This window comes from Ursus arctos, unplaced genomic scaffold (assembly GCF_023065955.2).
Source record: "Ursus arctos isolate Adak ecotype North America unplaced genomic scaffold, UrsArc2.0 scaffold_4, whole genome shotgun sequence".
NCBI classification, from domain to species: domain Eukaryota; kingdom Metazoa; phylum Chordata; class Mammalia; order Carnivora; family Ursidae; genus Ursus; species Ursus arctos.
The window spans coordinates 17,215,624-17,237,864 of NW_026623056.1; the positions used below are offsets into that span (position 1 = coordinate 17,215,624).

The 22,241-nt window shown below is 36.7% G+C and overlaps 1 protein-coding gene across 8 annotated transcripts in view; it reads left to right on the forward strand.

Moving 5' to 3' along the window:
- The window catches only part of VPS8 (VPS8 subunit of CORVET complex), a 296,045-nt gene that overhangs the window by 127,690 nt on the left and 146,114 nt on the right, over positions 1–22,241 (forward strand). For all 8 annotated transcript variants that reach the window (XM_057306778.1, XM_026497368.4, XM_048215283.2 and 5 more), the window contains 4 exons: positions 1,024–1,070; positions 8,482–8,704; positions 12,149–12,238; positions 16,027–16,078. In XM_057306778.1, coding sequence (XP_057162761.1) covers positions 1,024–1,070; positions 8,482–8,704; positions 12,149–12,238; positions 16,027–16,078 — 412 coding nt within the window. The remainder of the gene's footprint in view (positions 1–1,023; positions 1,071–8,481; positions 8,705–12,148; positions 12,239–16,026; positions 16,079–22,241) is intronic.

Here is a 22,241-nt window from a genome sequence, read left to right on the forward strand (position 1 = left end):
GAAGCAGAATGGATGGGTCATGTATAACCCCATAATCCTTTCAGGATTGTAGGTCCTTCTGATACCTCTCTCAAATAGTAAGGGTTCCTCAGTTTTATTTGTTTTGTCAAACAAGTGTTAGTTCGCATGTAGTATTCTCTTTTTCACATAGTGCCTTCTTCCTTGGTGGGATTTTTTTCTGCCTAGAACTTAGGCCTTCTAGGATTTTTTTTTTTTTTTCTTAAAGGAAACCATTTCCCTGCAGCCAGCAGAAAATGAAAGAGTACTACTGAAATCTAATGCTTGGTTACTTGACAATTTCCAGTAATAATAAGCTTCTGTTTCTCCCTCAAACTGTTTCTCTTGAAAAAGGCCAAAATTATGGGTTGCCATTCACTTGATACAAGTCTATACAAGATGAATTTAAAGCAATCAAAATGTTATGAAACCAGGAAGTTAAATCAACCTCAAAATAGCTGGTTTGGAGGATTGTTTGTCACAATATGGACAACCTTAATCACCTGAGCCACCAACAGGACGAACTGTATTCTGTTATCAATTTGATGTATTTTCTTCATATTTTTTCTTTTCCTTTGCAAATTTTCTTTATAAGGTTGTGAGATAAATACATAGTTTTCACCTAATGTTTGTTATGTTGTTGTAAACTCTTTGTAAATTTGTAATACCTACATAGTATTTAACTAGCAAATTTATTTAATGACTTTCCCATATTGTATATTTAATTCCAATTTTTTCTTCTCCTCCCTCTTCTGCTGCTTTGTTATAGATCTTCAGTGAATACCTTAATGCATTAAACATTTTTTTTTCTTAAATGTATTTAGGATAAATTTCCAGATAGAATTACTGGGTAAAAGTCTTTTCACATTTTCAAGACTTTTGACACCTAGGGCCAAATTACTTACCAAAAGCATGATATAAAGTTATATTCTCCCAACAGTTTACCAGTGTCTTAAGCAGACCGCTTTGATGATGTCCACGGGACAGAGGTGTGGTGCTGATGCTTTTTTTATGGTTTCTCTTCAGGACATGGTGCCTGTCATCGTTGATTACTGCCTGCTGTTGGAGCGAAAGTAAGTATACACTGCCTGTCAGATTCAATTATTTTGAACCCAGATTGCTTCTTGCTTATATTGTAATTTACTGTTGCAAAGTCTATGAATTTAGATATGTTTTTTAAGAAAGTTTTAATTTACAGAAATTTGATTAACAATTTTCAGTCAATTTACCTAGTGAAACTAACTTTTCCAAAATAGATGCTGTTGGTGTATCATCTATGTGTTTGTGTGGCCAGATAGCGGAGGCAAATATAGCTAACAAAAGAGCAATCCTACTAAAAGATCTTAAATGTTAAAGTGTATGATTCATGTCCTGTCTATATACCCTCTTTTATGAACTATCACTAAAACACAGTTTTACACACCACCCAAAAAAGGGCAAAATTTAGAGTGCTTCTGGTGTTGGTTTTTAGAGGCTTTTGTTGAAAAGATAGCAGTATAAATAAACTCTCGATTTGGCTTTGTTGGTTTAAATAGTAACTATATAAATTAACCAATCTTTGCTAGTTCACAGTTTTTTCACGCTTAATAGCTCCTCTCTTGCCAGGTATTGTTGTAGGCCCTTTACATTAATTTATCTAATTTTTGTAACAGTGAGGTAGGTATTCTTACCCTCTTCATTTTACATAGGTTCCAGGGGCAGAAAGCCATTAAAGAACTTGTCAAAGCTAACTCACACTTCTTTTGAGGAGCAAAGATGGGATTCCAATACAGGCAGTCTGGCTCCTGAGTTCTTGCTCTTAACAACTAGTGTGTTTCTGAGTGGTAGACAACTGTGAGGATCCAGTGCAGATACTCCTAAAACCATGTACAGCACTGACCTGACTCATGAATTTATATTCAGGTAGCCTGAATCATAAAACATTGGATCATACTTGGAAAGTACCGGTGAACGTTATCAAGAGGGCAGTTATTTGCTATGTCAGCCCATTAAGTCATGGAGAGCTATAGCTTCTGTTTACTAAAGTCCATTTCAGTGCTTTAGCTCTACAGTGTTACATATTACTATCCAGTGGAGTATGTTGTGTTCATGGCTGGGATATTGTTGAAAACATTGCTTTGTGTTACTCATTTTCTCCTCTGTGAGGGTCTAAGGGAAAAATTTCCCTCAGGTCTACTTCCAGAAATACTTTTGCATCTCCTGAACAGCTAGTTTACTTTTAGCTAATGGGCAATGAATTGTATTGCTAATTACAGTTTTCTAGAAAGCTAAGAGCCATGATAGCTTGTCGTAGCTTTGTTTTCTTTTCTGTTTATCCCACTTTTCATACTCCCTTCTTTGTTATTTATCTTTATTTTTTAAAGCAGCTCAATAGTTTATCAGTTTTACATATTCTACTTAATCTTCATAATTGCAGTGTAAGGTAATATTTTTCTCATTTTCAGATGAGGAATTTGAGATGTAGAGATATTCCTAATACTGATAAATACTGGAATCAACCCAAATCTTCAAGTTGACATAATTATGAGATAAAATAAAGTACCTAAGACTGAATTTTGTTTAGAGTAGGAAGACATATCTTTATAAAATGGATTATTTCCACCTAGGATGGTACCTGGCACAAAGTAGCTATCCAGTACCTGGTGGTTGAATTAATGAAATAATTCTGCCTCTTGGTTTGCAGGGTGCCTTACGGTCATTATCTCGAATATGTGAATACTACTCTCACAGTGATGTAAAGTTAAAATGGTCCTAGTAGTTGTAAGATGGAGGATTATATAGGGAAAATGAAAAAAATAGGTTCTTTCTTTCAGAAATATTGTTTTATTTCCAAAACTTTCTGAAAGAAGTTTTTCTTTTTATATGATTTGAAAAGGAAATATTTCTGACTTTATGTACTCTATGGACTGGCTGAGAATGCAATAATTACTTCATTAAATCATAGCATATAACCTATAAGCTAAGATCTGGTCTAGAGTTTTACCAAAATAGGATCTATTTATTATTTCTTTGCTTTTACTGTTGTGGAAAAATAAGAATCAGGCTGGCGAGAGACCAAGTGACGCTTGGAGAAGTAGGAGAACTCGGATATTTTACACCGGGGGACCCAGATGAGCTCATGCTCCAAATTCTGGGCCCCGGGCAACGGGGTAAAAGGGCTTGTGTAGGGGACTGCAGGCAGTCAGGCTCCAAGGGCTATGCTGACTGCTGGTAGGTGGATTTAAACGGGGGGCTGCTTTAGGCGGGAACAGTAGTGCAGGGAGCCTGTGGCGGGAGGCCTGTTTACAGAAGCAGAAACAGCTGGTTATCTCTTGCTCCCGGTAGGGCTTCTGGTTATTCTAGCTTATTTTTTTTTTTTTTTTTTTTTTAAAGATTTTATTTATTTATGTGACAGAGAGACAGCCAGCGAGAGAGGGAACACAGCAGGGGGAGTGGGAGAGGAAGAAGCAGGCTCATAGCGGAAGAGCCTGATGTGGGACTCGATCCCGGATCGCCAGGATCACGCCCTGAGCCGAAGGCAGACGCTTTAACGACTGCGCTACCCAGGCGCCCCTATTCTAGCTTATTGTTAATAACTTTCCATCTTCTGGGGCCTCCTGGCCTGGGCCTGCTGTGGGCAGTTTCCCTCTTCATTACCAGCTTCTTTCTTTCCATTAAATATTTTCCTGACTTCTTAACATCTTCTCTTCTGGGCTGTGTCAGAAACAAATACGGTATTTGTTGTTGGAGATCTCAGAGAGAAATACCAGTATGATAGCTTTCTTCCTAAGCTGGACCCTCTCTTTATGCCATCTTCTTTGACATTTGGTTCCATTTAATGTGTAGGGTCTTCTCTTCCACATTCCCAAATTTTCAAAATATCTGAGACATTAAGATTGCTTTAAAGAATGCTTAGATTGGGGGCACCTGGGTGGCTCAGTCAGTTAAGCATCTGCCTTCAGCTCAGGTCATGATCCCAGGGTCCTGGGATCGAGCCCCACATTAGGCTCCCTGCTCAGCGGGGAGGGGAGTCTGCTTCTTCCTCTTCCTCTGCCCTTACCCCCTCATGCTCACTTGCTCTCTCTTTCTCTCTCAAATAAATAAATAAAATAAATAATCTTAAAAAAAAAAAAGAAAGAAAGCTTAGATTGTGCATAACACAAATAAAATTTTACAAAACATAATCTAATACTCAGCTAATTTCAGTTAACTTCCTCCACTTCTAGGGTCATCACTTAGACACTCAGTCCTGGCCCCCTAACGCTTTTTATCTTAATATCTTCTGATAGAATACATTGTGTTTATAGTCACCCCTTTTTCACATACTGTTTCTTATGTGAGTCCAATTATAAACACAATACGTATTCTGAACCGATTTTAACTGAGTACCACAACCGGTACACCATGATCACTGTTACTTTGGTATCATAATTCATAGAAACCCATATCCAGCAGTAACAGTAATTGAACTAGTGTATATATATATATTCCCATTTATACTTAAGAATTCTTTCATAGTGTAAAATCCCTTTACATATGTCTTAAGCTTTATATAGGACATTTAATGATATGTCATTTTGCCTATAAAACGGTAGCCATAATTTCAGTTTATTTTGAAAATAGGTCCAGAGTTTACTTGAACTATAATCATGATTTTGAACATTGTTTAAAAATAGGTTCTATGTTTTTGTATGTGAATTCTATCTCAATAAAGCCAATATAAGACAAAACAAAATAGGTGCTGGGTGTAGAGGCACTTGACCGCTTTGAGCTTCTGTCACTGTAGGCAGATGTCCAAAAAGAAGACATCATTCAAATGACTTGAATTATGTATAAATCTGAACCATAAATATTTCTGTTAAATCTAAAGTGAATCTGAAGTGGTCTTTTGATAGCCGGGGTGTGTGTTCATTCTTGTTCAACATCAATGTTATTGTTTGAGAAACAGAAAGATCATAATTATGAAGCATGGTTGAGAAACTGGATGTTTTAGATACTGTTTTCTTGATAACTGCATGTTAATATTTTAAACATCAAAGCGAGGGGAAAAAGGATGACATGCCATTTTTTATTTTATAGCAGCTATATTGAAATATAATTTCAGATACCATAAAATTCACCCTTTTGAAGTGTACAATTCAGTAGTTTTAGTGTATTCACAGAGTTGTACAACCATTACCAGAATGAAGCCATGCCTTTTTAAAGGAAATCTTCACAAACTGTGATACTTATATCAGAAAATAGAGCACTTTGACATAATTTAGAACAACATTATAGTTCCATTTGAACTTTGCCATTAGTTTTATAAATAAGGAGAGCAGCCCAAATCAGCTTTGAATTTATGAAGTCCTGCTTACATTTGCAGGAGATTTATTTGTTTGGCTCTGGTTATATATGTAGTAAAGACTGGCAAGGATTAAGGATTGATGCTCTTGCTCCCTTTCTGACAGTCTGAGTTTGTCCTTATAATCAAAGCTGAGTTCTTCACGTTTTTAAAATTGCAAAATTGATAATGCACAAAGTAAATTTGGCCTTTTTCTCTATCAATTTGAAGTTATGAATGGTAAACCCCAAATAATGTCTTTAATATGAGTATTAATGTAAAGTGAAGTTATGTAGAAAGAAGACCTCTTTGGCTCTCTTGTTAGTCAGAATGGATTTTGTGTTATACTGGCTGCAGGGTGTCTAAGTTTGAAGCGATAAACAGCAGTTTTAAAGTTAGGACTTACAGAAACAAAGGCGGCACCCTGGAATATTAACTCCTAAGTATAGAAAGAAACACTTTTTTTTTTTTTTTTGGTATGTACTTTTCTTTCTTCTTTCTTCTTTGATGCTCCAATAAATATTCTCCCAAACTGATGAGAACATGTCTTTGAATTTTGTTTTATTTTTACTTTAAAGTAGGGATACCAATAGGAGTTGCTGAGCTTTATATTTCTTGCTTCTTTATTTATAGGCTCTGACTGGTTAAGAAAGAAACATACAGTTTTGCTATTAATCTTACCAACATTGCATGCTGCTGTTTGTTACATGGCTGCCTGGTTTGTCACCTTTTATGCTCTGTTTACTGAATTTTTCACTCTTTAATTTTCCTCCGTAGGGCTTTTGGTGTTGAACTAAAATATATAATTATCTTCCCTAGCATGTTGTTTTTAACAACACAGTACAGAGTGGAAGGACTAGCAAATACGGCATTTTCTTTACATTCATTAGAGTTACTTTGTTACTCTTTATTTTTGTTGCAGTAAAGTTTCATTAATCTCAGTTTCTTTTACTTGGCTAGTAATTGGATCACAAAAATGTGATGGACTATTGATTAAAATGAAGCTAACATGAAAAATATGAAGCAGAGGGGAAAACTGATATAAAAATTATAGTTGTGGATATGAGGAAAAAAATAAATGGATCTGGATTTCCCTCCCAGGGTATTGCAGTTACTGTTTACTGAAAAGTGGCATGTGGATCTGGTGCATTTGTAGCCAGTTCTCTTAGCATCTGTCCCCTCCCAGGACTTCAGGTGAGGCAAGGACCCCATCCTGCTCCTTCCAGAATCTTTCTTTACCTTTTTGTGGAACTTGTCATGAAAAACCAAACCTGCAGATGAACCAGCTACCACTTTTCACAAGTGACATGATACACATATAAAGAGGTAACACATTCAGTGGAAAATAAAGAAATAGTCCTAGCAGGTAAATAGAATTACCACAGTTCTTTTTTTAAAACAATTTATGTATTTATTTATTGGAGAGAGAGATAACACACGTGTGAGCTGGGGGAGGGGCAGAGGGAGATAATCTTCAAGCAGACTCCCTGCTGAGCACAGACCCAACGGGGACTAGATCTCAGGGCCCATGCGACCATGACCTGAGCCCAATCCAAGAGTCAGATGCTCAACTGACTGAGCCACCTAGGTGCCTGAGCACAATTTTTATGTTAAACAACAAAAGGGAATGAATGAATCAGGTGAATGATAACAAGGTAGTACAATATATGAATGGGAACATGGAAAACATTTAATTTTGCCTGTCATCAGAGAATTAAAAAGATCGATGTTATTTAATTTAAACGTTTTTTAAAAAAGATTTTATTTATTTGACCGAGAGAGAGAGAGAGAGAGAGAGAGCACAAGCAGGGGGAGCAGCAGAGGGAAAGGGAGAAGCAGACTCCCCACTGAGCAGGGAGCCTGCTCCAAGGATCCTGAGATCATGACAGAAGCCAAAGTCATACACTTAACCAACTGAGCCACCCAGCCACCCCTAATTTACACTTACTAAATTATCTGGTAGAAAAACCAAACATAATTGTTTGGTGAAACTGTATAATTCTACGTTGCTGGTGGCAATGTAAATTGGTGCTGTGATACTTTTTGAAGATGATTTTGTAATAATTTCAAATGCCACAAAATTTTTCATATCTTTTGACTTAAGATAAATTTCTAAAAGTAGAATGACTGAGGAATTAAGTCCCCCAAATGGGAAAGACTATATGTAGATTTTCATTGTGGCATCACTCATGACAGTAAAATACTGGAAGGAAGTGATATATCCAGCGCTGTAGGAATACTTACGTAAACTCTGATGTTTCAGCACGTTGAAACATTGTGAGTTAAACAAAATGAGTAGGTAGTATCTTAGAATGGTGCTTATATAATGTTGCATGAAAGCAGAATTCGAAATTATATCTCTGATAAGTATAAAATTATTTATGCACTGTTTGCAGAAGAAATATGAAATAAATAAAACAATTATTGAGTGTGGTGCATTTAGATTAATTTTAAAAAATTTGTTTCTGCAAGAAAATAGATTACTGATTTTTTTTTTTTTTTTTTTTTTTTTTAATAATGAACATTTTCTCCCTCTTCATCAATAATCACTACCTAAACCCTTTGGGAAGCAAGGGATACGAACTAGATAAAGAAACATATTAACTCTGGAGATCAGGTGGGAATATTTAGATATCAGGAAAGAGGAAAGGGTAAATTAGGAATAGTCCTTTTTTTTTTTTTTTTTTTTAAGTAATCTCTACACTGAATGTGGGGCTCAAACTCATGACCCCAAGATCAAGAGTCACATGCTCTACTGACTGAGCCAGCCAGGTGTCCCTAGGAACAGTCCTTTTTCATATTTTTTCTATTTCATCATGTTCACTATACTACCCACTGACATATCACCATGGTTTTTAAGAAGCAGTGTGCCATAATAGACTCAACACAGGATTTAGGTCAGAAGGCGGAGTTCAAATTCTGACTCTATCACTTGTTGGCTGTGTGACTTTCTGCAAATAATTTAATTTATTCAACTTTTCTTGGTTGTAAAAGTATTGGGAGAATTCATTAAGATAATACATATAAAATGTTTTCACAATATAAAGCTCTGTGCAAGTATTGTTACCGTTTTTGTTTAACTTGTCAGTTGAAATAGGAAAAAGAGGAGGAACAGTTAGCAGACTGAATTTAGTGATGCTCAGAATATTCCTAAAAGTATGCTTTTTCTTTTTCTGTTACAGGGATCTTTTATTTAGCCAGATGTATGACAAACTAAGTGAGAATTCAGTGGCCAAAGGAGTGTTTTTGGAGTGCCTTGAGCCATATATTTTAAGTGATAAACTGGTGGGGATGACCCCCCAGGTAATGAAAGACTTGATTGTTCATTTCCAAGATAAAAAGTTAATGGAAAATGTGGAAGCCCTCATTGTACATATGGATATCACCAGCCTAGATATTCAGCAGGTGAGTTTATAGAAAATTTACTAATATACAGAATAAACATCATTCCTTTATTGATTATACTTATCTGACTGATTGGGCCTCATTGTACCTTCCATCAACCCCATTTATATACTGAGCACTTTTGGTAAGATGTCTCTTAAACTTGTATTTGTCAATATATTTCTTAGGCCTGTTTTAACGAAAACTGGATTATGAACTCCTGCAAGCCAAGAGTCTTCTATTTCTTTGACATCCCCACAGCGCTTAGCATAAAGTTTACATTTGGTAGTTGCTCAATAGATGCTTATTGATTGATCCTTCTTCATCCATTTATTTATTCACTAGTACAGTTTTCATCCTGCAAGTGAATTTCAACCATGAGTACTTTTGCATGAATAATAGAATATTTTTACTTCTTAGAGTGTGATGCCATTTTCTAAAAGCTGCTTTATATGTCCAGAGTTGATAACTTTCATGCATTGAGTTTTGAAATGCAGAACATAGTATAAGAAGCAAATTACAGGATGTCTTAGCTTGATCAGAAAGCCCATTGTTTGTAAATATACCTCCACAATAAGTTTCAGTCTTTAATTGGGGAGCTGTGTATACTTTGGCCTTAGACATTTCAATCTTAACTCTTGAGTTCCATATTAGTCCTAGTAATGGACATGCTATTCCTACAAAGGCGCAAAGGTACAAAGATGCTAATAAGTAAGTCCTGTTGAGCTAAAATATGGATGACTTAAAAGATCTTAAAAAGACCAAAAGTAGTTTTTTTTTCAAATATGCAAAATCACATGAAAGTGAAGGGCTTGGAGAAATGGTTATTGTTTTGTTGCTGGAAGCTCTTTATGAATGGCTGTGAGTTTGCAAAGTAAAGCCAGATCCTCTTTTATGTATGCCTTTCTGTTGTATGGGTAATTTGGCAGAGTCTTCATGTCAGGTAATAGTTCCAGTGATTCGAGAGCGTGTTATCAATCTAGTTTTACTTACCTATCACCAGTATAAGAGAAATTTCTCCTTTCTTGTCTTCCCAGTATTTTTAGCTTTTCCCCAACACTATGTAAATATGCTCTAGTCCTTTTTTATGTTAAAATAATCTTAAAAATCTTCTTTTCAGTTTCCCTTCTCTCCATAGGAAGCCTTCTTCCTTGTGGGTTACTGCCCCATGTCACTCTTTCCAGTCATAGCCAGATGTCTTGAAAGTATTGTCTAAGGTTGTACTTCCGTTTTCCCCCACATCCTAGTAAGTTTTCAGCCTTGCTTTCAATGGAGTCAGCAATGCCCTCCATGTCCACTATAATCAAGTCATATTGTTCACATTTTACTTACTCTTTCAGTAGCATTTGTTTGTTAATTCAAGAAGCACTAATTGTCAGGCTCCGAGGATGCTTCAGTGACCCTAGTGGACAGCACTTATCCTCTCAGAGGCTTACATTTTAGAAAAACAGTTTGATAGTAAGCAATTAAACCAGAAATATAAAAAAAGAAGTGTTATATTAAAAGTCATGTATGGTAGAGGATTATGTGAGGCTATCTTAGATTGCTTAACTGTAGAAAGTCTTCCTGAGGAGGTAACAATGAGTCTGAAATCCGAATGACAAGATGAAATCAGCAATGCAGAGATCTTGGAGAAGATTGTTCCAGGTAAAAGCAACAGCTAATGCCAAAAAAAAAAAAAAAAGAGCCTTGAATGTTAATGTTACAGATAAAAGTCAAAGAGGCTGGGAGCTTGGTTGAAATAGAGGTAGCCCTTTCAGGGCAAGGTACAGATTTTTCCATTTTACTCTGAGTGCTCTGGGAAATCATTAAAAGGTTTTAAGCAAGATGACTCTGGTTTACTTTAGGGATAACAGAATGAAGGTGGGAGCCAAGTACAGAAGAAGTAAGGAGATCAGTTAGGCACTGGTCCAGGAAATGGTCCTGATCAGAGATGGTCGCAGTGAGATGGAGAGAGATGGCCTGATTTGGGATATGTTTTGGCAGTAGGATTGATGTACTGATGAATTGGATGCAAGGGTGTGGAAGTGTGGGAAAGAGAATTTAAGGATGATGCTTAGTTTTTTGGCTTGAGATAAAGGTGGATAGTGATTCCTCTAAGAAGATTGGAAGACTGGGTAGGTCTAAGTTTGAGAGACAAAATCAGGAATTCTGTTTTGCCATTTTATTTTGAGATAGCTACTAGACATTCAGGTGAAGATATTGAGTAAGTGGTTGGATATATGGGTCAGAAGGGAGGTAAATGTGTTAGTCATCAGTACAGAGATGTCTGATCATAGCACTGGCTGAGAGAGAGGGTAGTGAGAGAAGAAAGGGGGCCTAGAACATGCCATAGTCTACAAAGACTCTCCCATGACACTTCACTTCTGTTTTTCCTCTTAATTCTCGGGCTGCTCCTTATTTTCCTTTGCCACCCCCTCCTCTTCTTGTTCAGCCCTCATCCCTTGTCACTCTGTGGTATAATATAGCCCTCATAGGAACAGAATATAGATTACACTGCAGGTCGTCTCTTCCTCTTCTAAATATTTTCTGAAATTAATTTCTCTCCATCTTTAAACACTTCAAGCTTCTTGCTGCCTTGAGACCTTCATCTTTACTGCTTCAGCCTGCATAGTCCTTAGATTCCCTCTCTGCTTTTGGCTTTCTCTAGGCCCTTTCTTAAATATTGCTTCCTCAGCGGTGACCCGAATACTCTCTACACCAAGTCAGGTTCCTTTGTAACACATCACATTTCTAAATGAATTAAATGTGTAATTGAGTATCTTCCCCAGTTGTAGCTCACACCATTTTGTGCCCCTCCCTTTTGGTTAGTGTCCAGGATGAACAGTAGTTCTGTAAGGGTAGAGACTCAGTCAGGGTTTGCCTGATCCTAGCAGTGGGCCTGAATATAGATGCTCAGTAAATAATTTGTAGAGTTCTTGACCAAGGGTAAAATGAATATGGAAAAGGATAGAGGAAAAAACAGACATTGGGGATGTTTAAAAACAGCTATTGTACAATTAAAAGTAGTATTGAACCTCCCAACAACTATTACCCTGGCATTTTGTTTGTTGTTGACCCTTGAACAACATGATTTGAACTACACAGGTCTGTTTATACGTGGACTTCTTTCAATAAGTACAGCACAGTAGTGTAAATGTATTTCCTCTTCCTTAAAATTTTCTTAGTAACATTTTCTTTTCTCTGTCCTACTTTATAGTAAGAATACAGAATATAATACATATAAATGTATGAAACAGGTGTTACTCAACTGTTACCAGTAAGACTGCCCAACTGTAGGCTATTAGTAGTTGAGTGTTGGGGAGTCAGAAGTTATATATGGATTTTTGACTGTGCAGGGGTAGGGAGGGGTCAGCACCCCTAACCTCCACGTTGTTCAAGGGTCAACTGTACTTCAGTTTTTTTCAGAGAAGGACTAAGAAAAATTCTGAATTGTATGGAATAAGCAACTCTTCCTTTTTACAGGTAGTTCTCATGTGTTGGGAAAATCGTCTGTATGATGCTATGATCTATGTCTACAACAGAGGCATGAATGAATTTATTAGTCCAATGGAGGTAAGATTCTTCCTAACTTGGACACGTATTTACTATTGTCTGTTAATGGCTTTTTCCTATTCTCCATTTGCTTTCAATAGTTTCTGTTTTCATCCAGTCGCTTAATTGCTTATAGATTTATTATTAGACTTGCACCCATATTAGTTTGGGACTTTAGGTAGCCTTTAATTTCACACCTTCTGCCATTGCTTTCTTTTTTATCTGCATAAGTAGGTATTTAAATCCCAGGGAACAAATAGATAAAATTAAAGGTAATGCTGGCCTGTTAGACTTTAAGCTTGTTTTTTTAATAAGATTTTTGATATTATAGGACGTTTTCCAAAAGGTGTAAGAAATTTATTTTATATGCTTATTGTGTGTAGTAAATGTACTATTGAGAAATACTCTTTGTTAGATACATTGTGCTGGAGGAAGGTCCTGATAACGGTGAGAGATCATTATTTGTTAATTGCTGATTTGTTGCTTTTCCCAGTTTAGCTTTTATAGCTTGCATTATAATTTATTCTCTTTACCACTAAAAAGCATTTGGGCTTATTTTAAAAAGAACCAAATGCCATATCCATCTTGTTATTTACCTTAAATTGAGGACGGAATTGTAGATAATGGATTGTGGATATATGTAGTACCCTGCCAGCCCATTGTTTTATTACAATGACTAATTACCTGGCTCACAAGAGCCGTGCATCTGTGGAAGGCATCCAAGCAACTTTTTTTTTTTTGCGTATTTAATGGCCATCCAAAACTGTCTTCAGTATTACTAAGCCAGCAGTTACCTTGTGATATTTCAGGCTTCCTTAAACACACATAACTTGGTAGGTGAGTATCGCTCTAATTCAAAACTCCTCCAGTTTTGGTTGCACCTCTCTTCTCTTGGTCAGTTTCCACAATGAGTGCCAGGGCCCTCTCCCTCTGGTTTTGACCCTGATTGTGTGTCTAGTAAGTATTCTTTACACTTAACACCTCTCAGCTGCTTCCCCACTGAAGTCCTGGAAAGAGCTGTCAGCTGCCTGTTCAGTGAGGTCCAGGACCTCCCTGCACCCAAAAAATGTTTCGTCTCACCTTAAACCACAATTAAGAAGAATTAATGCAATTTCTGTGAGATGCCCCCATTGGATGGTCCACCGAGGGAAAGTCCTGAGAAATTCCCGGAGAATCTGGGGAGAGCCCCGGGCAGACAGAGGGTCCTCCTATGGGCCACCAAATGTGAGGCATCCCAATTACAGGTGTCTCCTGATCAGATGGGGGCATCCACCAAAGGTGGGGTGCTCTGCTTGGATGGGGGCCTGTGGTGCCGGTGGTGAAAGACTTCACCTAAGACAGAAAAAAAAGTTTATTGAATACACTGCTGGGGAGTGGCGGGCAGAGAAGGGACTGCGACAAGGCAGTGGTGAGGGGCCAGTTGTAGGGTGGAGTGAGGGAGTATGGGGATGTTTGGAATTTTCTCTTTTTTGGTAATTTTAGGAACTGTGCCTTGTTGTAATTGGTCAGTTAGGGCCTGTAGCTATTTCGAGGTGGATCATTTAATGAGACTGATGCCCTTCCTGTTGGCATTCAGTTCAGTAATAGCTGTGGGCCCTTTTACCCTGATCAGATTTGCATTGCTCAGGCCTGTTGCCTAAAAGTGGCCTCTACAGTTTCTAGTTTGTCTCAAAATAAGCCTCAGAAACAGATTCTGATTCAGTACATTCTATGGTGATAAAAATGATTGTGGAGTTTTTGTTATTGGGCTTTTTAGGTGTTAGTTTTGTGTGTTTCATTCCTCAAAGTCTGGTTTGCATTTATACCTATACGTCTCAGATGGACTGCTGGGCTATTAAGGTTGACTTGTTTTGTGTTTAAGAGAAGTTTTCAAGTTTAATGGTTTTCCAAAAGAGCTTGGTATTTGTTATTAAATAGTCACTTGGGGAGGTTAGCTCGCAATGGGAGGTTAGGGGCACTCTGATTCTTTTTATATAATTTTCTGCCCACAAGGAAATTACTTGTCCATGTTTAGTTATTTTCATACTTAGGCCAAAATTAAAAGGTGACCTGCCTCTTGGAATTTTCTAGGCTTTCTAGTATGACAGTGTCATCACATTTGAGATGACTACCACAGTCTCTGAAATCTTTCTTAGTTCTGGCTTTGTCTCCTTCTGAGGTAGAATGTGTTGAGAGGGAAAACTTCCTCTAGCAATTTAGGTCCCAGCGGTGGGGGGAGGGCTGCGAATTAATTGATGAAAGACCAATTAATAGCAGAAAAGATAAAGTTTATTCACACAAGTACTAGGAGCACTTTAAGTAGAGTGTACTTTCCTGAATAGTCAGAACTAAAGGTTTACATACCAGTTTAGCAAAATGTTGGGTGGCAGGGAGGGCTTCTCTGGGAAAGAAAATATGGATTAGTTTTTTGGGCTTTTTGATGCTAATGAGCAGTTTAATTTGCATTTCCCAGTGCTAAGGGTCCCCTCCCAAACAGGTAACTCCCTTTGAGGAAGACCAGTGTAGTTTTGTCATCTGTCTTACTGTGTTTTCAGGGACTGTGCTTAAATTTAGATAATGTTTCCTCCTTTAGTGTCTGCTGGTGTTCATATGTTTTCATTTTAAGGTAATCATTATCATTTTGGTAGGCTATTAATCCCTTCACTTTCTTACTATTTTTTTTTTAAATAAAGAATTTTGAATAACCTAAGGATATTTTATATCAGAAATTACAGTCTCAACAAAGACCTTCATCCAACTGGTGATGATGGGGTTTTGGAATATAGGTGAGGTTTGGTGGGGTGAGGTCTGGAGCCGACAACCGAGAAAGAATTCTTGAGGGGTCTTCGGTGCAAAATGGTGGTTTATTAATGCATGGGGACAGGACTCCTGGGCAGAAAAAGGGGCTGCACCTGGGTTGTGAGGGGTGGTTGATTATATACTATGGGGTTGGGAAAGGTAAGGAAAAGCGAGGTTTTAAAAGGATTTTCATATGTTAAGACTCACAGGATACCAGAGGCCTTGCCCTCGTCAAGTTAAGGTTGTTTTCCCCTCTAGCAAGACATTAACATGATAGTTGGGAGCTTCCTGGAGGAACATTATACTCTATGGCTTCAGGTATCTGTCCGTGGGCTGCAGGTTATAAGCACATTTAATTTATCTTACATTCCCTTCTGGAAGCTAGGTCATTGATAGAAATGCTTTGTTCTTGTAGATTACTAAGACATGTGTAAACTGAGGGAGACTCTTGTTTTGCAGGATTGGGATCTCTATTAGTTAACCATTTGTTTTTCCTTAGCTTCAGGGCAGCCAGGAGTGCCTGAGGAATGTCACCACTGGGTGGGTGGGTGTGGGGTGTCTGCTTCTGCTTTGACCTCAGCTTGCCTTCTGTTCCCTCATCACTGGTATTTATTAAATGGGTTCTTTGTGTGTGTGTGTTTTAAAGAGTTTATTTATTTGACAGAGCACAAGTAGGGGGAGCAGCAGGCAGAGGGAGAAGCAGACTCCTTGCTGAGCAGGGAGCCTGATGCAGGGCTCAATCCCAGAATCCTGGGATCATGACCCGAGCGGAAGGCAGATACTTAACTGAACTGAACCACGCAGGCCCCCTAAATGGTTTCTTTGAGTGAGGAATATGACAGTTGTTTCCCAGTGATCCTTCGATAATAGTTCATGGCCACATTAAAAGTTTTTGTACTTAATCTCAATAACAAATACCAAATTCAATCGGAGAAAGGTGATTAATAGCATAAGATTCTTGATTATGTTTTTGAAAATATAATTCTTTTTTAAAAATGATGGTGATTGTTTTCTTTTTAATTTTAATGCAGAAACTTTTCAGAGTCATTGCTCCTCCTCTGAATGCAGGAAGGACGCTAACAGGTATTAATTTTCTAAGTCTTCATATTTTTCCTCCTTTTTTATCTTAAGATATTTAAATTTCACAGAATAAACCAATTTTATGTGTACACTATGAATTTTGATAAGCGTATATAAATCATATAACCACCACCATAATCAAACTATAAAAGGAGCTAAAGTTCCTTCACACTGAAGTTTCCCCCTGCCCCTTTATACTCTAGCTCTTCCCCCCAGGCCAACCTCCAGGCAGTCCCTGCTCTACTTTCTGACACTACTTGTCTTGTAAGTGGGCTCATACGGTAGGTAATCTTTGGTGTTTTATTTCTCTCACTCAGCATAATGTTTTTGAGATACTTCCATTTTGTTGCATGTATTAATATTTGTTCGTTTTTACTTGGGAGTGGTATTTCCCAGGTTGGATATACTGTCAATTGTTTATTCACCAGATGATGGACATTTGACTTGTTTCCACTTTGGAGCTGTTCTAAGTAATGTTGCTATAACATTTGTGAACAAGTTTTGTTTCTAATTAAACTTGGGAGGAAATTATAGAGTCACATGCAGTTGTACGAAATGACACAGGAGATCATATATACTCTTTACCCAATTTCCCCCAGTGATAGCATCTTGCAGAACTAAAGCACAATATCACAACTGGATAATCACAATGATAAAGTCAAGATACAAAACCATTTGATTACCATAGCATCCTTTATATTGCCTTTATCCCCCGTCATTGACCCTACGTTGTGAATACGTTTTTGGGTGGGCACAGGTGTTTATTTTTCTTGGGCAAGTACCTAAGAATGGAATGGAGAGATTATATGGTAAATACATATTTTACTTTATAAGGTACCGCAACTTGGTTTTTCAAAATGACTGTAACATTTTGCATTTCTAACCAGTAGTATATGAGACTTCCAGTTAGTTGCTCCATATCCTTGCAAGCACTTGGTACTGTCAGTCTGTAAATCTTTGAAAAAATTTAGCCATTCTAGTGGGTGTATGATGGTATCTCGTTGTGATTTAAATTTTTATTTTCACAGTAGTGATTTTGAACATCTTCTCATGTGCTCTTGCCTGCCCCCCCCACACCAGTGTATGTCACGTGTGTGTGTGTGTGTGTGTGTGTGTGTGTGTGTGTGTTAATCAATTAACTCTTTAGCACTTTTTTGGGATTAGGGAGGAGGCATTCCTGGACTTCATATTAGTGGGTTGTGAAAGTTCCGAGTGAATGAATCCCCACCAGAGCCTGTGAGATCTTTATGTAGTCTGGATACGAGCCCTTTTTCAAGATACATTTTGCAGAATTTTCTCCCAGTCTCTTGCTTAGCTTTTTGTTTTCTTAACCATGTCTTTCATAGAACAACAGTTTTTAATCTTCATTAAGTTCATTTTATTCATTTTTTCTTTTGTAGTTTTAGGCTTTTGGTGTTTAAGAAATCTTTGTCCAATTCAGTGTCATAAAGATTTTCTCCTGTGTTTTTTTTTCTATAAATTTAATAGTTTAAGCACTTATATTTAGGTCTGTAGTCCATTTTGAGTTAACTTAATTTTCCTATGTGATGCAAGTTAAAGGTCAAGGTTTTTTTTTTTTTTCTCATAAAGCTATCAGTTTCTTTACCATTTTTTGAAAAGATACTTTGTTTCCATTGACATCTTTTTTGTTAAAAAAAATTGGGAAAAATGTATTTTTGTCAAAAATCAATTGAGCGTATAAGTATGGGTCTCTTTCTGCGCTCTTTTTATGTTCCCCTTGATCTATATGTCTGTACTTATGCCAGGAATATACTGTCTTGACTAGTGTAGCTTTATAGTGAGTCTTGAAATCAGGTACTTAAATCTTCCAGCTTTTCTTTGTTAAAATTGTTGTGACTAGTCGGGGTTCATTGTCTTTACATATAACCATTAAAATCAACTCATTGCTTTCTTTTAAAAAACATACTAGAATTTTGTTTGAGATTGCAATTGACCCTATAGATTAATTTGGGGGAGATTACCATTTTAACCCTGTTGAGTCTTCTAATCTGTGAATGCGATATGTTTCTCTATTTATTTTGATCTTTTAAAGTCACTTTGGTTTCCCAATTTCTGCAAAAAGGCAGCTGGGATTTTGATAAGGATGCTTTGAATCTATAGATCAATTTGGGGATTTTTGCTGTCTTTTTTTTTTTTTTTTAAGATTTTATTTATTTATTCGACAGAGATAGAGACAGCCAGTGAGAGAGGGAACACAAGCAGGGGGAGTGGGAGAGGAAGAAGCAGGCTCCTAGCAGAGGAGCCTGACGTGGGACTCGATCCCATAACACCAGGATCACGCCCTGAGCCGAAGGCAGACGCTTAACCGCTGTGCCACCCAGGCGCCCCGGGATTATTGCTGTCTTAACATCGTTACGTCTTCCAATCCATGAGCATAGGATATCTTCCCATTTATTTAGGTCTTGTTTAATTTCTTTCAGCGGTGTTTTGCAGTTTTTCAGTGTGTAAGTCATATACTTCTTTTGTATCTACTCCTGTTTTACTAATTTTGATGCTATTATAAATGGAATTGGTATTTTAATTTCATTTTTGGAATGTTCTTTGTGAGTGTATAGAAAATGAAATTGATTTTTGTATATTGATCTTGTATCCAGCATTCTTGCTGAATTCGTTCTAATTTTTTAAATGGATTCTGTAGAATTTTCTGCATATGTAAGATCATATTATTTGTAAATAGAGATAGTTTTACTTCTTCCTTTCTAATCTGAATGCCTTCTGGTTTTTTTTTTCCCCTCTAATTGTCCTGGTTAGAACCTCCAATACACTGTTGAATGAAGTGGCAGGGGTGGACATCTTTATCTTTTTCCTGATCTAAGGGGGAATGCATTCAGTCTTTCATTATTAAATATTTTGTAACCTGTAGGTTTTTCATAGATGGCCTTACCAATTTGAAGAAGTTTCCTTCTTTTCCTAGTTTGTTGAGTGTTTTTAATATGAAAGAATTAGATTTTATCAAATGCTTTTTTCTGCATCTATTAAGGTAATCTTTTGGGCTTTGTCCTTTATTTTATATGGTCTATAAGATTTGGTTGATTTTTATATGGTAAGCCAGTCTTAAATTGTTGGGATAAATACCCCTTGGTCTTGGTGTGTACATCTTTTATAGATGCTATTGGATTCAGTTTGCTAGTATTTTTTTTTGAGGATTTTTATGTCTATATTTATAAAGGATATCCTTTAGTTTTATATTCTTTTCATGTCTTTTTTTGGTACTAGTATCATGTATACTTGATACTTGGTATACTTGCATCATGGAATGGGTTGTTCTCTCTTCTGATCTTTGGAAGAGTTTGTGAAGGATTGGTATTCTTTTTTAAATTCAGGGGTGCCTGGGTGGCTCATTCGGTTGAGCGTCTGACTCTTGGTTTTGGCTCAGGTCATGATCTTAGGGTTATTGAGCCCCAGGTTGGACTCCATGCTCAGTAGGGTCTGCTGGAGATTCTCTGTCTCCTCTCAGCCCCTCCCCCCACTCATGCACGCGCACTCTCTCTCTCTCTTTTTCCCTCCCCCTCCCTCTTCCTCTGTCTCTGCCTCTCTGTCCAAAAGTAGAATAAATCTTTAAAAATGGGGCACCTGTGTGACACAGTTGGTTAAGCATCTGACTCTTGGTTTCAGTTCAGGTCATGATCTCAGCGTCGTGAGATTTAGCCCTGGGTTGGGCTCCTTGCTCAGCATGGAGTCTGCTTGTGTTTCTCTCTCCCTCTGCCCCTCTTCCCCACACTCATGTGCTCTCTCTCTCTAAAATAAATAAATAAATCTTAAAAAAAAATGTTTGGCCGAATTCATTAGTGGAGCCCTGTGAGCCTGGGATAGTCTTAGTTGAAAGTTTTTAAGTTCAGTCTCTTTGCTTGTTATAGTCTGTTGAGACTATTTCATCTTGTGTCAGTTTTGGTATTTCTAGGAATTTGTCCATTTCGCCTGTTATCTAATTTGTTGGCATATAGTGCTTATGGTATTCTCTTGTATTCCTTTTATTTTTATAAGGTCCATAGTGATATCTTTTATTACTGATTTGAGTAATTTGAGTCTTGTCATTTCTTGATCTGTCTAGCTAAAGGTTTGTCAATTTTGTTGATATTTTCAGAGAACCAGTTTTGATTTCATTGATATTTTTAATTTTCCTTTCATTTTTCATTTATTTCAGCTTTAATCTTTAATATTTACTTCCTTCATCTTAGTAATTGGGTTTGATTTGCACCCCCCCTTTTTTTAGCTTTTTGAAGTGGAATTCTAGGTTATTGATTTGAAATCTTTTTTCTTTTTAAAAACAGGCGTTTATACCTCTAAATATTATTCTAAGTAATGCATTAACTGCATCCCATAAATTTTGGTAGTAGTGTCTTTATTTTCATTCATCTCAAAGTAATTGCCAATTTTCCTTGTGATATTGGTTTTTTAGAACTATGTTATTTAGTTTCAACATATCTGTGATTTTCTCGCATTTCTTTCTCATACTGATTCCTGATTTTATTCCGTTGTGGCCAGAGAACATACTTTGTATGATTTCTATCTTTTTAAATTTATTGAGACTTATTTTTTATTTTGAGAGAGAAAGAGAGAGCCAGAAGGAGGGACAGAGGGAGAGAGAGAATCTCAGAACAAAGAAACTTATCAGGGATAAAGAGGGGCATTATGTAATGATTAAGGGATTAATACTCTAAGAAGACATAACAGTCTTTAATGTGCATGCACCCAACAACAGTGCAAAATACATGAGGCAAAAACTTACAGAATAGTGAAGAGAAATAGATAAAACCACTATTACAGTTGGAGATTTTGATACCCCTATATCAGAAATGGACAGATCCAGCAGACAGAAAATTAGTAAGGACATAGGTGAACTCAGCAGCATCTTCACTCAACTGGATATTATTATCTGTAGGCTGCTTCATCCAACAATAACAGATTACACATTCTTTTCAAGATCACATGGAACATTTACTAATAAGATAGACCACATTCAGGGCCATAAAACACACATTAAGAAATTTAAAAGAATAGAAATCATACAATGCCTGCTTTCAGACCACAGTAGAATTAAACTAGACAAGGGAAAGAAAGCTGGAAAATTAAAAAAAAAAAAAAAAACAGAGATTAAGCAATATACTTCTAAGTAACACATGAGACAAAGGAGAAATCTCAAGAAATTTAAAATTACTTTTAATTAAATGAAAATACGTATAACATGTGAGATGCAGCTAAAGCAGTGCTCTGAGGGAAATTTGTAACATTGAAAGCAAATATTAGAAAAGGATTTAAAATCAATATTCTAAGGCTTCTACTTTAGGAATTTAGAAAAAGGAGAGCAAATTAAGTCCAAAGTGAGCAAAGGAAAGAAATAATAAACATTGGAGCAGAAATCCATGAAATTAAACAGGAAATCAGTAAAGTGTTGACTTTTTTGAAACACTATTTTTTTGAAAACATCAGTAAAATTGATGAGCCTGTAGCCATGCCAACAAAGAGAAAAGACACAAATTACTAATATTAGAAATGAAAGTTAAGACATCAGTCTAGATCCCATGGATATTAAGAGGATAAGAAAGGAATATTATGAACATTTACATGTCCATGAATTTGATAACCCTCATGAAATAGACTAATTCCTTGAAGGATACAATTTGCCAAAGGTTACACAAGAAGAAATTGACAATCTGAATAGGCCTACATCTATTATGGAAATTGAATCAATAATTAATCACCTTCTTGAACAGAAGTGCCAGGCCCAGATGGGTTTCACTGGTAAATTTTATCAAACATTTAAGGCAGAAATTATACCAATTCTCTATAATGTCCTCTAAAAAACAGAGCTAAGGGAATACTTCTAATGCATTCTGTGAGGCCAGCATTAACCTAATGCCCTGATAGCAAAATCAGACAAAGATGTTGTAGGAGAAGAAAACTTCAGACAAGTATCTCTCATGAGCATAGATGTAGAAATCCTCAATAAAATATTAGCAAATTGAATCCAAGAATGAATAACAAGAATTATTCACTACAGCCAAGTAAGACTTATCCCAGGTATACATGGCTGCTTCAGCATTTGAAAATTAATTAATGTATTCCATCCCATCAATAAGAAAGAGAAGAGAAATCTCATGATCATAGCAATAGACACAGAAAAAGCATTTGACAAAATCCATAC